This window comes from Procambarus clarkii, chromosome 19 (assembly GCF_040958095.1).
Source record: "Procambarus clarkii isolate CNS0578487 chromosome 19, FALCON_Pclarkii_2.0, whole genome shotgun sequence".
Lineage (NCBI taxonomy): Eukaryota > Metazoa > Arthropoda > Malacostraca > Decapoda > Cambaridae > Procambarus > Procambarus clarkii.
In genome coordinates, this window is record NC_091168.1 from 43,217,484 (window position 1) to 43,235,428 (window position 17,945).

Consider the following 17,945-nt stretch of genomic DNA (forward strand, 5'->3'; position numbering starts at 1 on the left):
TATCTTTCATAGACAACTGGGAACACTTCTATGGAAGAAATGAAATGTATGCTCGTGATGGGGTGCATCTATCGAGAGCTGGGGTTGTTGCTGTTGCGAACTCGCTAGAAGAAGTGGTTAGAGGTGTTTGTTTGGGTTTAAACTGTTAGTAGATAGAGGTATGGGAATTGATTTGGAGGAAGGAGGTAATAAAAGTATGTGTTTGTGGGAGAAAGGAATTGGCAAAACGATCAGGGAAAGAGAAGGTCCGCAAAATAACAATTCACTTAGGGTATATTACACTAACAGTAGAAGTCTAAGAAATAAAATTAACGTATTAAATGCTCTTGTCTGCACAGAAAAAATAGATATTATTGCACTTACCGAAACGTGGATGAATGTAGAAAATAGAGAACTATTAGCTGAATATCAAATATATGGATTTAAACTATTTCACACAGATAGATATATTAGACGAGGAGGTGGAGTAGCCATATATGTTAGGGACAATTTGAAATGTAGTCTCAAAGAGGGAATCAAAACAGAGCCACACACAGAAACTATTTGGATTGAATTAAACGAAAAAGCTAATAATATTATAATAGGAGTAATATATAGGCCACCAAATTTAGACAGAATGGAAGCAAAGCATCTATGGGATGAAATATCTAGAGCATCTAGATCTAACAGTATTTATGTCATGGGTGACTTTAATTTTAGCGGAATAAACTGGTTGAACAAAACAGGGAATAGTGAAGCAGAAGATTTTCTAGAATTAATTGACGATTGCTTTCTTACGCAACACATTAAGGAACCAACACGGGAAAATAATATTTTAGATTTAGTGTTAACTAACAGGGAAACGCAAATTAATGACATCGAAATAGGGAGTGAGCTAGGGAGCAGTGATCACAAAGAAATCAGATTTAGCATAGAATGGAATAGACCAGTAGGAGAAAATTCTGTTAAAGTGCCAGATTTTCGAAAAGCTGATTTTAATAGCCTAAGAAATTTTTTGGGTCAAATTGATTGGAAAGGCTTGGGTATGGGGTGTGGGCCGGTCTTGGAGCGAGACATGAACCCAGCGATAGGTGACTTAAATGGGGATTTCGATGTGGATTCAATATATAACTTATTTAAGAATATTCTAAACAAAGCACAGGAACGTAGTATACCATACAAATTGAATAGATCGTATACTAATGACCCAAAGTGGATAACAAAGAATTTGAAGAACCTTATAGGTAAAAAGAGAGCTTGGTACAAAAGGATTAAAAATGGGGAGGTCACTTTAGAACAGGAATTCGTACAACTGGTTAGAAATGTTAAAAAAGAGATAAGGAAAGCAAAAAGAAACTATGAAGTTCGCATAGCAGGGCAAGCAAAGACAAATCCTAAAGGGTTTTTTCAGTTATATCGTACTAAGACTAGGGAAAGGATAGGTCCATTAAAAACTGAGACAGGTCAAATAACAGATAGTGATGAAGAGATGAGTAGTATTTTTAATAAATATTTTGTATCTGTATTTACTAAAGAGGAACTTAACAATATGCCTTCAGCCGAACAAGTCTATGTGGGTGGGGACGAGGACAGGTTGACGAGTTTAGCAGTTACCAGGGAGGATGTTCTTAAACAAATAGTAAAACTCAACCAAACAAATCCCCAGGGCCGGATGAAGTGTTTGCTAGGGTGCTTAAAGAATGCAAAGAGGAGCTTTGTGACCCACTGTCAACCATATTTAATAAATCAATAGAGTCAGGCAGAGTGCCAGAGTTTTGGAAAGTTGCTAATGTGATACCAGTTTTTAAGAAAGGAGATAGATCACTTGCGTCTAACTATCGACCAATTAGCCTAACGTCTATTGTGGGAAAGTTACTCGAATCTATAATAGCAAATAAAATTCGTCTTCATCTTGAAAAACATAAATTAATAATTGAGTCGCAACATGGTTTTATAAATGGCCGTTCATGTTTAACAAATTTGTTATCTTTTTATTCTAGCATTGTTGAGGCAGTTGATAGTGGTAAGGATTGCGATGTTGTATACCTTGACTTTAGCAAAGCTTTTGATACAGTGCCACATGAAAGACTGATTAAAAAAATAGAGTCTCATGGTATTGGGGGTGCTATATTAAGCTGGATTAGGGCATGGCTATACCAAAGGAAACAGAGAGTTAGTATAAATGGAATCAAGTCAGAGTGGGAAAATGTTGTAAGTGGAGTGCCTCAAGGCTCTGTCCTGGGACCTCTGTTGTTTATAATATATATAAATGATTTAGATTCAGGTTTGAGTAGCAACATTTGCAAATTTGCCGATGATACGAAAATCGGTAGGGAAATTAATTCGGAGGAGGACTCACTATCACTTCAAGTTGATCTAGATAGGGTTTTGAAATGGTCAAAGGATTGGCAGATGCAGTTTAATGCTGATAAATGTAAAGTTCTGAGGTTAGGTAATGATGATAGAGTTACAAGATACGAGCTAGATGGTGTTGTGATTGCGAAGTCGGATTGCGAAAGGGATCTGGGAGTTATGATTAGTAAGAATTTAAAACAAAAGGATCAATGCATAAATGTTCGTAATAAGGCAAATCGGACACTTGGATTTATTAATCGCAGCGTTAGTAACAAGACACCTGGTGTGGTTCTCAAGCTATATCTTGCTCTAGTTAGGCCCCATTTAGATTATGCAGTTCAGTTTTGGTCGCCATATTATAGAATGGATATAAATTCACTTGAACGTGTCCAGCGTAGGTTAATTCCCCAAATTAGAAATCTTTCATATGAAGAAAGATTAACAAAGCTTCAGTTGCATTCACTGGAAAGGCGAAGAGTTAGGGGTGACATGATAGAGGTTTACAAGTGGATGAATGGACATAACCGGGGGGATATTAATAGGGTATTAAAAGTATCAACACAGGACAGAACACGAAACAATGGATATAAATTGGATAAGTTTAGATTTAGGAAAGACTTGGGTAAATACTGGTTCAGTAACAGGGTTGTTGATTTGTGGAACCAATTGCCGCGTAACATTGTGGAGGTGGGGTCCCTCGATTGTTTCAAGCACGGGTTGGACAAGTATATGAGTGGGATTGGGTGGTTATAGAATAGGAGCTGCCTCGTATGGGCCAATAGGCCTTCTGCAGTTACCTTTGTTCTTATGTTCTTCTTCTTCTTATGGTGGTCTCGTATGGGCCAATAGGCCTTCTGCAATTACCTTTTTTCCTATGTTCTTATGTTCAGTTTTGGTCGCCTTACTATAGAATGAATATAAATTCACTTGAACATGTCCAGCGTAGGATGACAAAGTTAATTCCCCAAATTAGAAATCTTTCATATGAAGAAAGATTACCAAAGCCTAAATTGCATTCACTGGAAAGGCGAAGAGTTAAGGGTGACTTGATAGACGTTTACAAGTGGATAAATGAACATAACAAGGGGGATAATAATAGTCTATTAAAAGTATCAACACAAGACAGAACACGAAACAATGGGTATAAATTGGATAAGTTTAGATTTAGGAAAGACTTGAGTAAATACTGATTCGGTAACAGGACTGTTGATTTGTGGACTCAATAACCGCATAACGTGGTAGAGATGGAGTCCCTCGATTTTTTCAAGCGTGGGTTGGACATGTATATGAATGGGATTGGGTTAAATAGGAGCTGTATGGTATGGGCCAATAGGCCTTCTGCCGTTACCTTTGTTCTTTTGTTCTTATTATCGATTTTCTTCATTGCAAGTTGTTATTGTTGTTTTAGATTGATCTACTCTAAAAGGAACTTTTTTCTAATTTAGTAACTAAAATTTCTATGTAGCACGGGCTATGGCGAACCGGTAAACCAATACAATTGACTGCAACCGATGATGATTTCATAAATATTTCCATTTCACACAGAAATCACACTAACGTGATACATCAGTCGATTAAGGCAGTGTCTGGGATGCTCCCGGACGCAGGTTCGAATCCTCGTCACGGCCCTTGTGGATTTGTTTATTTCCATTTCGTCAGGTACACGTAGAGGTGAGGTGTTTTAACATAAATAGATCTGAAAATCTGGCAGAAAAACGTCGATCGGACTGTGTGTAAACTGGCTAGAAGATAGTGTGTTGGTTATCCATTCAGTTAAGGATACATCCTGTCATTTCTACCTCCAAACATGGCAACTGATATTGATATGAGCCTGGAAGAGTATATTAAGACTCGAATGAATATGGTTGGTTCAAGAACATGTCGAGACCGTTCAGAAGATCCTCAGAGGATGTCTGTTTTGAGCACTGTGGTTGTGGCAAGTCAATGCAAGGATATGACAGACAAAGTAAGTTACGCTTTCCTTATATTAATCTGAGATAATTAGTAAACATTAAATTTCAACTAATAACTACAAAATGTATAGTAACCTATTTCAATCATTTCTAATGATGGAGTTTTTATGATTCTTAATATGTTAACTGTATCTGAGTTAGTGAATCAGAGGCATAATATTCCGGATTAGAGGAACGTTAACTTTTATATTACTAGTTCTGCTTGAATGATTCCTATTTTTGTCTAAATCATTTTTCTTGTTTTTAGTTTTTAAGAAGTCTTACTCGATGAAACCATGTTATATATTAAAATAAAATTCACGTTTTACAGGACAATTGCAGAAGGAGCAACACCATGCACAAGAGGGAATGATTCCGCAATCATAAGTTGGGTGAATCGGCCAAAGTCCTCATATCTAACCTGCGATATACAGTAACAGACGCAGAAATTTATGTGAGTCAAAAAATATTGAATATGAATGAAAGAAAGTTATGAGAGAATTCTGCAGTAATAAGATTTCTAGCGCATCAGTTAACTCTAATATGAACTTGAAATATTAGTTCATATTATTATTGTATTGTAGTTCATTATTATTATTGTATTGTAGTTCATTATTATTATTGTATTGTAGTTCATTATTATTATTGTAATGTAGTTCATTATTATTATTGTACTGTAGTTCATTATTATTATTGTAATGTAGTTCATTATTATTATTGTACTGTAGTTCATTATTATTATTGTAGTATAGTGCGTGTAAAACGCACAACAATAAGGTGGTGTAACTCAAGCTCTTCTCAACCTGTTTTTAAATATGTACTTGTTCTCCAATACAGAATCTTTAATCTTTTTCAGGAGCTGTTTGCTGAATTTGGAACCATTATAAATGCAGCAGTTAACAATGATAACTTGGGAAAGTCATTAGGTACAGCGTATATTGTCTTTGCCCGAGAAGCAGATGCACTTCAAGCTCTCAAGCAGTACAATGGTTTTCGTTTTCATGGCCGACCAATAGGAATCACCATGGATGGCGGATCAGCTGGTAAGTCATGACATTAGATTTTCTTTGAAAGTTTTCTCTTATGGAAAGGTTGACTTCTTAGTTTTGAACATTTTCACATTAATGTATCAAGTTCTAGTGATGTCATTATCCATGTATTTGTTGTTCTACTATGAAATATAGTAATTAATGAGTTGTATTATCTTCCCGATATTTAGGTAGTGGCGACATAAAAGATCGGCTTGACTACAACAGAGTCTACAGAAGTGGCTATCGTGGAAAAGACCGCACTGGCTACCGTCTTGGCGATCGTACTAACAAACGGAGTGCATACAAAGGCAGAAAATTCATTAATTACAGTAATAGAGATGTCGAACGTGGTGGAAATGGTAGAGGCGAGCGTGATGTAAGTAGTGACGAACGCTTTGGCTACATTGACAGCAACCACGAGAGATGGTTTGGTAGGCGGGGTACCAGGAATAAGGTATATAATGGCAATGATCCGGATATTGAGTGTGATGCCTGGTAACTCCTGACTAGAAATTGGCTATTGATAAATTTATAAAATTTTGTGTAATAAACTTTAAATAATAAACTGTAATAATTTTTTGTTTAAATTTGTCTATTGGTTAACTTCAATGATGCAAGAAAATATGTTATTTTACTTATTGGAATGTGAAGCAACTGCAGCCCTGCGCAACAAACTCAACATTCATCCAACGAGAGCAGCTGGATTAGATGTAAAATCCACAGCAACTACAATAGTTAGAAAGGCAGTTGAAGAATGGATAACACTAGTGAACACTGCTTCCATATCCGCCACCACAATAACGTTATTAATATTGACCAAACCACACACTAGTCGATTGTGTGAATGATCCAGGACGGACCGAAACGTCGTCGTCCCTTTACTTTCTAGTGTGTGGTTTGTCAATATTAACAACGTTATGGTGGTGACGGATATGGAAGCAGTGTTCACAAGTGTTATCCATTCTTCAACTACCTTTCTAACTATTCTAGTTCCTATGGATTTTACATATAATCCAGCTGCTCAAGTCGATATTGAGAATGATCCAGGACGGACCGAAACGTCGTCTTCCCTCCCTAAAGTCACGTTATTGTGACTTTATAACGTTATTGAAACAAGACTAAGACAAGTTTGCTTCGCAGAGGCTCAAAACTGTCAAAGAACAACAAACGGATACCATCTCAAGATTTGCAACTACACACATCTTCACAGATGGATCAGTTGATTAAGAATGAAGTTCTGCTTGTTTAGCAGTTTACACTTACACCCATGAAGTTACTGGAGCATGAATAGTGGGTGTTCAACTTTGCAAACAGAATAATATACCCTGAAAAAGGCAATAAATTATACAATTGAGAATAATTTACATCATGTCATCATGCATGTCGACTCTCCAGGTATTGTTATCCAGCTAGCATAGAAATCATATACAATTCATCACAGAAATCGTACATATAGGAAAAGCGCACAATCTTGAGCTGTCAATTACCCTAAATTGGAGTACAAGTCACATTGGTATAGATGGTAATGAAAGGGCAGACTTACTAGCAAAAACTGCCACTGCTTTACCGTTGTTGTTGTTTCAGATTTAGCTTCTCAGGACAAAGTGTCCATGTAGCACGGGCTATGGTGAGCCCGTAATAGAGTTTGGTTATACCTGATAACCTTGCTTCTGTGATATTAGGGTCCAAGTTTGAAATGGAGGAGGGGATTTCTCATTTTTCCTTACTCATTTATCGCTTCTGTTTTAGTGCACTGGTTTTAATCTTATTTCATTAACATTATCTTGGTGGCGAATGTAGATGCAGAAGTCCCATTCCTCAACGTCTTTCCTAATCATTGTAGTCGCCGTGGATTTTGCATCTAATGCAGCTGCTGTCGTTGGATTAATATTGAGTTTGATGCGCAGGGCTTCAGTAGCCTCACATTCCAGTAAGTAGTGCAATAGTGGCGCCTCTGCTTCTGTTTCACAGATGTGACACTCTTTAACTATTGGCTACAAGTGCCAGCAGCACTTGTAACCAAGTCTGAGTCTGTCTATGGCTACTGCAATGTCTCTGGATATCTTTTTGCCAGGCTTGAACGAGGAGTAACCAGTGGCTTGTTCGTACCATATCGCAGTGGATCTTCCTTCCGCTTCTTTGGCTCTGTGGCGACTTTTGTTAGTTGAGAATATTTTCTTCTTGATTTGCTCCTTTATCTGTGAGAAACTTGGAGGTATTTGAACCTTTACAACAGGTAGAGCAGCGGCAGTTTTTGCTAGTGAGTCTGCCTTTTCATTACCATCTATGCCAATGTGACTTGGTATCCAATGTAGGGTGATTGACAGCCCTCGATTATGGGCTTCTTTTCCTATATGTTGAATTTCTGTGAGTTGTATATTATCTCTGTGCTGACTGGATAACAATGCCTGGAGCGAAGATTTAGAGTCTGTATGACATGTAAATTATTCTCAATTGTATAGTTTATTGCCTCCTTCAGGCCATATAATTCTGTTTGCAATGTTGAGCACCATTCATGCTCCAGTAAGCTTTATGGTTGGTAGTGTAAACTGCTGCCCCAGCAGAACCTTTTCCTTGATCAACTGATCCGTCTGTGAAGATGTGAGTCGTTGTAGGGTTAGAGATATTTTCCATTTGTTGTTCTATTACTTCCTTGAGCCTCTGCGGGTCACATGCTGATTTTTTTAACTGGTAATCTTTCAATGATTATCTTTAGATTCGATTCTTCCCATGGAGGAGGCTATCGAAAGTGTGGATATGGTCTATCTTCCCCTTTGTTTTTAATGGTCCATTTCAGGTCCATTTTCTCTACAATCTTGACTACATTATCCACTGTTCTACATTATCCGTTTGTTCTACACTGTAGGTTTTTCTGAAAGGATCTCTGAATGCTGTCTTTGATTGCTGGCGGTACAGGCTAAATACCTTCAAGTTTTTCACAGATTAAGCAGCAAATCAAGAAGAAAATACATGCAAATATCAAAAGTCGCCACAGAGCAACACTAGTGAACATTCTGCATCTACATCCACCACCAAGATAATGTTATTATAAGACTAAAACCAGTGCACTAAACAGAAGAGACAAATATTCAAGGGAAAAGGAGGAAACCCCCACCTCGATTTAAAACCTTGACCCAAATATTTTATGAACTATTACTATTATGCTACACAGTAGCAGTATGTCAACACACAATAGAAAAGGAAATAAGTGATATAAATTTGATAAGTATAGAATGAGGAAAGACCTGGGTAAATGCTGGTTCGGTAACAGGTATGTTACCGAACCAGCAGGGATCTATTAGGCTACGCTGCTACTGTGTAACATAATAGTTTCACATCCCTGTTACCGAACCAGCATTTTGTATAATATATATCAACACACAGTAGAAAAGGAAATAAGTGATATAAACTTTATAAGTTTAGAATGAGGAAAGATGTAGGTAAATGCTGGTTCGGTAACAGGGATGTGAAACTATTATGATACACAGTAGCCTAATAGATCCCTTCTGGTTCGGTAACATACCTGTTACCGAACCAGCATTTACCCACATCTTTCCTCATTCTAAACTTATCAAGTTTATATCACTTATTTCCTTTTCTATTGTGTGTTGATATATATTATACATAAGTAATATCCCCTTTTTATGCCCATTCATCCACTTGTTTACTTCAGTCATGTCTTCCCTAACTCTTTGCTTTTATAAAAAATATATAATAAGGTTTCCAGTGATGACCAAAACACAATGCAGAAGACGACTTTCGGTATGTCCTAGACCATTATCATGTTGTGTGAAAGCAGAGAGGAAGAAAGAAAAAAAGTGAGACCTCTCTGTAGTCTCTGTCCTCCTGCCATCGATCTAATAAAAAGTGTCCGTGTCGTTTGGCTTTCCACCTCAGTTACAGGCCGGCTCCTGTGCGAGGTAAGTCACCATTGTCCGTGCTTATTGAATATTTTTGTTCCCAGTAGCTGAATCTATAACAACTTCATCGTTTGGCCTTATCCCCATCACTCCTCCCTTCTCTTCCTTATCTGATGTCAATCTCAGGACATCGTTTAAATGCAACGACTGCATCCCTCCTGTAAGATGCTTAGTCGTGATGTCGACTCTCTGTTCCTCTTGATAATGATTTTCCAAAGTCAGAAAGTTGAGTAAGGAAAGGATGTTCTCTCTATCTGATTTTATTTCACCTAAGAAATTGTTTAGGTGAAATAGATTGGAAAGTCCTGGGCAAGAAGGGTGGACCGGTCATAGAGTGAGACGTGAACCTAGCGATCGGTGATGTAGGAAGGGATTTCGATGTGGCTTCAAAATGTAACTTATTTAAAAATATTCTACACCTAGCACAGAAACGTAGTATACCATGCAAATTTGAATAGATCGAATAATAAAGATCGGAAGTGGATAACAATTCTTGCTTTGAATCTTATAGGTAGGAAGAGAGCTTGGTACAAAAGGGTTAAGAGTGGGGAAGACGGTTCAAAGCAAGAAGTCGTCCTACTGGTTAGAAAGGTTAAAACAAGAAATGCGGTCAAAAATAAACTATGAAGTTCTCATAGCAGGGAGGGCAAAGACAAATCCTAAAGGTTTTTTCAGTTATATCAAAGAAAGATTAGGGAAAGGATAGGTCCATTAATAACGGAGACAGGGCAGATAACTGATAATGACAAAGAGATGAGTAGAATTTTTAATAAATATTTTATCTCTGTATTTACTAAAGAGTAACTTAAGGGGCCTGGTGACTGGAGATTTTTCCAAATATGAAATATAGTGAAAACAATCTAAATGAATCTCCCGTTATTTGGTATCAACGTAGTGAAAATTTCATCGGAATGTGTTAAGAAATGATTTTTTTAAATTCATGCGTGCACGACAGGCGGCAACCAGTACTGATATTAACGATAACATCTCCTATTTACTGGCAAATAGGAATACAGAAATGCAAGCACATCTCCGATGCACAAAGAAGAAAATCATTAATAAGAAAGGTTTCCAAAGTTGGTATTCAGGTCATGACACCTGGAGGGTCAGATTTCTCCCATAATAATGAGTATGTTATTATGCAGTATTTATTATATATCATATAAATACATTGCTCAATTGCAATATTTGTTATGTCTCTTTGTCTGAAAGTTGACAACTACATTTTCTCCTTTATTTTTTTATGCGGATGTTGTTGTGACTTCTACATCTTGGAGAATGTATATCCGGCACTAAGCATGAGAAGTTGGAACGAAATGGGTCAACATGTTATTAAGCCACAGGTGGCAGAAGTAGTGACTGTTATTTGTTTTGGCCGATTTATTTACTGGTTTCAAACTCTATGGTTGACCAGTCCAGCAAAGAGAACGCCTGGTCGGGGACTGGGCCGCGAGGACGCAAAGCCCTGAAACCGTCTCAAGGTAACATCAAGGCTGTCATTAACATATCTATATATATTTGTGGGGGAAGGTGGTATTTTTTTGTGACTGGATTTCAACACATATTGACCCACAACTTTCACATATTCGAGTACGTTTAGCAGTATGTCTAACGAATGCGAAAAGGAGTTTTGCGAGCATTGTCTACCATATTTAAAAAATCATTAGAGTCAGGCAGAGTTTCAGAGTCGTGGAAAGTTTCTAATTTGGTACCAATTTTCAAGAAAGAAGATAGATCACTTGCGTCCAACTATCGGCAAATTATCTAAACGTCGATTGTGGGAAAGTTACTTGAATCAATAACTGCAAATACCATGCATCTTCATCTCGAATAACATAGTAATAATAGGTAGTAATAACCGTAGTAATATTATTATAGCAATAATGTAAGGATTAGTAATAATGTAAGGAAGTAATAATGTAAGGAAGGAACTGATAAATCTAGATGGAGTTCTGAGAGCAGAGAGAGAAATATCTCCGTACGACAGAATTATGTCGAGGAGGTACGACAGCTGAAATAACATAAAGAAGAAACGAAGGAGGAGGCCAATATTAAAAAGACCTCGTCGTGGAAAGTCGTAAAGGACAAGGGTCTTAAGAAGACCTTGACAAGGCTGCCTACAGACGCCCTAACGACTACAAATTCATTTGCCGTGGTGGAAGACGAGTGCTGTGGTGAGCCTGCAGTTCACTCGAAAAGGAAATCAAAGAAGAGCAATGAAGCACAAGCCCCTCAAGGAGCTCAGAAAGTTAAGGAGGCATCTAAGCAAATTTTGGTTGTGGGAGATTCCCAGGTGAGGTACTTAGACAAAACGTTTTGTGCTAGAAATAGGGGGAACAGGTTAAGGGTTTGCTATCCCGGAGCTGGAATTGGTGACATTATAAACAACATGAATGATATTATGGCTGGAAATGGAAATAATCCCATTATTTGTATTAGCACCTGAGGAAATGTTGTTGGTCGAGTTAATAGTGAAGACTGATTCCGAGGTATAAAACAGCTTTTGATTTGTGGAACCAATTGCCGCGTAACGTGGTGGAAGTGGGGTCCCTCGATTGTTTCAAGCGCGGGTTGGACATGTATATGAGTGGGATTGGGTGGTTATAGATAGGAGCTGCCTCGTGGCCAATGGGCCTTCTGCGGTTGCCTTTGTTTTACACCACAATAAGGTGGTGTAACTCAAGCTCTTCTCAACCTGTTTTTAAATATGTACTTGTTCTCCAATACAGAATCTTCAATCTTTTTCAGGAGCTGTTTGCTGAATTTGGAACCATTATAAATGCAGCAGTTAATAATGATAACTTGGGAAAGTCATTAGGTACAGCGAATATTGTCTTTGCCCGACAAGCAGATGCACTTCAAGCTCTCAAGCAGTACAATGGTTTTCGTTTTCATGGCCGACCAATAGGAATCACCATGGATGGCGGATCAGCTGGTAAGTCATGACATTAGATTTTCTTTGCAAGTTTTCTCTTATGGAAAGGTTGACTTCTTAGTTTGAACATTTTCACATTAATGTATCAAGTTCTAGTGATGTCATTATCCATGTATTTGTTGTTCTACTATGAAATATAGTAATTAATGAGTTGTATTATCTTCCCGATATTTAGGTAGTGGCGACATAAAAGATCGGCTTGACTACAACAGAGTCTACAGAAGTGGCTATCGTGGAAAAGACCGCACTGGCTACCGTCTTGGCGATCGTACTAACAAACGGAGTGCATACAAAGGCAGAAAATTCATTAATTACAGTAATAGAGATGTCGAACGTGGTGGAAATGGTAGAGGCGAGCGTGATGTAAGTAGTGACGAACGCTTTGGCTACATTGACAGCAACCACGAGAGATGGTTTGGTAGGCGGGGTACCAGGAATAAGGTATATAATGGCAATGATCCGGATATTGAGTGTGATGCCTGGTAACTCCTGACTAGAAATTGGCTATTGATAAATTTATAAAATTTTGTGTAATAAACTTTAAATAATAAACTGTAATAATTTTTTGTTTAAATTTGTCTATTGGTTAACTTCAATGATGCAAGAAAATATGTTATTTTACTTATTGGAATGTGAAGCAACTGCAGCCCTGCGCAACAAACTCAACATTCATCCAACGAGAGCAGCTGGATTAGATGTAAAATCCACAGCAACTACAATAGTTAGAAAGGCAGTTGAAGAATGGATAACACTAGTGAACACTGCTTCCATATCCGCCACCACAATAACGTTATTAATATTGACCAAACCACACACTAGTCGATTGTGTGAATGATCCAGGACGGACCGAAACGTCGTCGTCCCTTTACTTTCTAGTGTGTGGTTTGTCAATATTAACAACGTTATGGTGGTGACGGATATGGAAGCAGTGTTCACAAGTGTTATCCATTCTTCAACTGCCTTTCTAACTATTCTAGTTCCTATGGATTTTACATATAATCCAGCTGCTCAAGTCGATATTGAGAATGATCCAGGACGGACCGAAACGTCGTCTTCCCTCCCTAAAGTCACGTTATTGTGACTTTATAACGTTATTGAAACAAGACTAAGACAAGTTTGCTTCGCAGAGGCTCAAAACTGTCAAAGAACAACAAACGGATACCATCTCAAGATTTGCAACTACACACATCTTCACAGATGGATCAGTTGATTAAGAATGAAGTTCTGCTTGTTTAGCAGTTTACACTTACACCCATGAAGTTACTGGAGCATGAATAGTGGGTGTTCAACTTTGCAAACAGAATAATATACCCTGAAAAAGGCAATAAATTATACAATTGAGAATAATTTACATCATGTCATCATGCATGTCGACTCTCCAGGTATTGTTATCCAGCTAGCATAGAAATCATATACAATTCATCACAGAAATCGTACATATAGGAAAAGCGCACAATCTTGAGCTGTCAATTACCCTAAATTGGAGTACAAGTCACATTGGTATAGATGGTAATGAAAGGGCAGACTTACTAGCAAAAACTGCCACTGCTTTACCGTTGTTGTTGTTTCAGATTTAGCTTCTCAGGACAAAGTGTCCATGTAGCACGGGCTATGGTGAGCCCGTAATAGAGTTTGGTTATACCTGATAACCTTGCTTCTGTGATATTAGGATCCAAGTTTGAAATGGAGGAGGGGATTTCTCCTTTTTCCTTACTCATTTATCGCTTCTGTTTTAGTGCACTGGTTTTAATCTTATTTCATTAACATTATCTTGGTGGCGAATGTAGATGCAGAAGTCCCATTCCTCAACGTCTTTCCTAATCATTGTAGTCGCCGTGGATTTTGCATCTAATGCAGCTGCTGTCGTTGGATTAATATTGAGTTTGATGCGCAGGGCTTCAGTAGCCTCACATTCCAGTAAGTAGTGCAATAGTGGCGCCTCTGCTTCTGTTTCACAGATGTGACACTCTTTAACTATTGGCTACAAGTGCCAGCAGCACTTGTAACCAAGTCTGAGTCTGTCTATGGCTACTGCAATGTCTCTGGATATCTTTTTGCCAGGCTTGAACGAGGAGTAACCAGTGGCTTGTTCGTACCATATCGCAGTGGATCTTCCTTCCGCTTCTTTGGCTCTGTGGCGACTTTTGTTAGTTGAGAATATTTTCTTCTTGATTTGCTCCTTTATCTGTGAGAAACTTGGAGGTATTTGAACCTTTACAACAGGTAGAGCAGCGGCAGTTTTTGCTAGTGAGTCTGCCTTTTCATTACCATCTATGCCAATGTGACTTGGTATCCAATTTAGGGTGATTGACAGCCCTCGATTATGGGCTTCTTTTCCTATATGTTGAATTTCTGTGAGTTGTATATTATCTCTGTGCTGACTGGATAACAATGCCTGGAGCGAAGATTTAGAGTCTGTATGACATGTAAATTATTCTCAATTGTATAGTTTATTGCCTCCTTCAGGCCATATAATTCTGTTTGCAATGTTGAGCACCATTCATGCTCCAGTAAGCTTTATGGTTGGTAGTGTAAACTGCTGCCCCAGCAGAACCTTTTCCTTGATCAACTGATCCGTCTGTGAAGATGTGAGTCGTTGTAGGGTTAGAGATATTTTCCATTTGTTGTTCTATTACTTCCTTGAGCCTCTGCGGGTCACATGCTGATTTTTTAACTGGTAATCTTTCAATGATTATCTTTAGATTCGATTCTTCCCATGGAGGAGGCTATCGAAAGTGTGGATATGGTCTATCTTCCCCTTTGTTTTTAATGGTCCATTTCAGGTCCATTTTCTCTACAATCTTGACTACATTATCCACTGTTCTACATTATCCGTTTGTTCTACACTGTAGGTTTTTCTGAAAGGATCTCTGAATGCTGTCTTTGATTGCTGGCGGTACAGGCTAAATACCTTCAAGTTTTTCACAGATTAAGCAGCAAATCAAGAAGAAAATACATGCAAATATCAAAAGTCGCCACAGAGCAACACTAGTGAACATTCTGCATCTACATCCACCACCAAGATAATGTTATTATAAGACTAAAACCAGTGCACTAAACAGAAGAGACAAATATTCAAGGGAAAAGGAGGAAACACCCACCTCGATTTAAAACCTTGACCCAAATATTTTATGAACTATTACTATTATGCTACACAGTAGCAGTATGTCAACACACAATAGAAAAGGAAATAAGTGATATAAATTTGATAAGTATAGAATGAAAAAAGACCTGGGTAAATGGTATGTTACCGAACCAGCAGGGATCTATTAGGCTACTCTGCTACTGTGTAACATAATAGTTTCACATCCCTGTTACCGAACCAGCATTTTGTATAATATATATCAACACAGTAGAAAAGGAAATAAGTGATATAAACTTTATAAGTTTAGAATGAGGAAAGATGTAGGTAAATGCTGGTTCGGTAACAGGGATGTGAAACTATTATGTTACACAGTAGCCTAATAGATCCCTTCTGGTTCGGTAACATACCTGTTACCGAACCAGCATTTACCCACATCTTTCCTCATTCTAAACTTATCAAGTTTATATCACTTATTTCCTTTTCTATTGTGTGTTGATATATATTATACATAAGTAATATCCCCTTTTTATGCCCATTCATCCACTTGTTTACTTCAGTCATGTCTTCCCTAACTCTTTGCTTTTATAAAAAATATATAATAAGGTTTCCAGTGATGACCAAAACACAATGCAGAAGACGACTTTCGGTATGTCCTAGACCATTATCAAGTTGTGTGAAAGCAGAGAGGAAGAAAGAAAAAAAGTGAGACCTCTCTGTAGTCTCTGTCCTCCTGCCATCGATCTAATAAAAAGTGTCCGTGTCGTTTGGCTTTCCACCTCAGTTACAGGCCGGCTCCTGTGAGAGGTAAGTCACCATTGTCCGTGCTTATTGAATATTTTTGTTCCCAGTAGCTGAATCTATAACAACTTCATCGTTTGGCCTTATCTCCATCACTCCTCCCTTCTCTTCCTTATCTGATGTCAATCTCAGGACATCGTTTAAATGCAACGACTGCATCCCTCCTGTAAGATGCTTAGTCGTGATGTCGACTCTCTGTTCCTCTTGATAATGATTTTCCAAAGTCAGAAAGTTGAGTAAGGAAAGGATGTTCTCTCTATCTGATTTTATTTCACCTAAGAAATTGTTTAGGTGAAATAGATTGGAAAGTCCTGGGCAAGAAGGGTGGACCGGTCATAGAGTGAGACGTGAACCTAGCGATCGGTGATGTAGGAAGGGATTTCGATGTGGCTTCAAAATGTAACTTATTTAAAAATATTCTACACCTAGCACAGAAACGTAGTATACCATGCAAATTTGAATAGATCGAATAATAAAGATCGGAAGTGGATAACAATTCTTGCTTTGAACCTTATAGGTAGGAAGAGAGCTTGGTACAAAAGGATTAAGAGTGGGGAAGACGGTTCAAAGCAAGAAGTCGTCCTACTGGTTAGAAATGTTAAAACAAGAAATGCGGTCAAAAATAAACTATGGAGTTCTCATAGCAGGGAGGGCAAAGACAAATCCTAAAGGTTTTTTCAGTTATATCAAACAAAGATTAGGGAAAGGATAGGTCCATTAAAAACGGAGACAGGGCAGATAACTGATAATGACAAAGAGATGAGTAGAATTTTTAATAAATATTTTATCTCTTTATTTACTAAAGAGTAACTTAAGGGGCCTGGTGACTGGAGATTTTTCCAAATATGAAATATAGTGAAAACAATCTAAATGAATCTCCCGTTATTTGGTATCAACGTAGTGAAAATTTCATCGGAATGTGTTAAGAAATAATTTTTTTAAATTCATGCGTGCACGACAGGCGGCAACCAGTACTGATATTAACGATAACATCTCCTATTTACTGGCAATTAGGAATAAAGAAATGCAAGCACATCTCCGATGCACAAAGAAGAAAATCATTAATAAGAAAGGTTTCCAAAGTTGGTATTCAGCTGATGACACCTGGAGGGTCAGATTTCTCCCATAATAATGAGCATGTTATTATGCAGTATTTATTATATATCATATAAATACATTGCTCAGTTGCAATATTTGTTATGTCTCTTTGTCTGAAAGTTGACAACTACATTTTCTCCTTTATTTTTTTATGCGGATGTTGTTGTGACTTCTACATCTTGGAGAATGTATATCCGGCACTAAGCATGAGAAGTTGGAACGAAATGGGTCAACATGTTATTAAGCCACAGGTGGCAGAAGTAGTGACTGTTATTTGTTTTGGCCGATTTATTTACACGTTTCAAACTCTATGGTTGACCAGTCCAGCAAAGAGAACGCCTGGTCGGGGACTGGGCCGCGAGGACGCAAAGCCCCGAAACCGTCTCAAGGTAACATCAAGGCTGTCATTAACATATCTATATATATTTGTGGGGGAAGGTGGTATTTTTTTGTGACTGGATTTCAACACATATTGACCCACAACTTTCACATATTCGAGTACGTTTAGCAGTATGTCTAACGAATGCGAAAAGGAGTTTTGCGAGCATTGTCTACCATATTTAAAAAATCATTAGAGTCAGGCAGAATTTCAGAGTCGTGGAAAGTTTCTAATTTGGTACCAATTTTCAAGAAAGAAGATAGATCATTTGCGTCCAACTATCGGCAAATTATCTAAACGTCGATTGTGGGAAAGTTACTTGATCAATAACTGCAAATACCATGCATCTTCATCTCGAATAACATAGTAATAATAGGTAGTAATAACCGTAGTAATATTATTATAGCAATAAT

The 17,945-nt window shown here is 37.8% G+C and overlaps 1 protein-coding gene across 1 annotated transcript; it reads left to right on the top strand.

The window, feature by feature from the left end:
* The first annotated feature begins 4,141 nt into the window (after window positions 1-4,141).
* Window positions 4,142-12,658, top strand: LOC138366461 (uncharacterized). Its single transcript, XM_069327511.1, has 7 exons — window positions 4,142-4,300; window positions 5,143-5,329; window positions 5,506-5,693; window positions 10,193-10,313; window positions 11,361-11,530; window positions 11,986-12,172; window positions 12,348-12,658. The coding sequence occupies exons 1-7, from the start codon at window positions 4,142-4,144 to the stop codon at window positions 12,656-12,658; spliced, it is 1,323 nt and encodes a 440-aa protein (XP_069183612.1).
* The last annotated feature ends 5,287 nt before the right edge of the window (window positions 12,659-17,945 follow it).

Excerpts from the sequence above, each read along its gene's own strand:
- LOC138366461 (XM_069327511.1), top strand. The coding sequence starts at position 4,142 with ATGGCAACTGATATTGATATGAGCCTGGAAGAGTATATTAAGACTCGA. Across the intron at positions 4,301-5,142 it reads GCAAGGATATGACAGACAAA|GAGCTGTTTGCTGAATTTGG; the intron begins GTAAGTTACGCT and ends AATCTTTTTCAG. Across the intron at positions 10,314-11,360 it reads TAATAAGAAAGGTTTCCAAA|ACGCCCTAACGACTACAAAT; the intron begins GTTGGTATTCAG and ends GGCTGCCTACAG.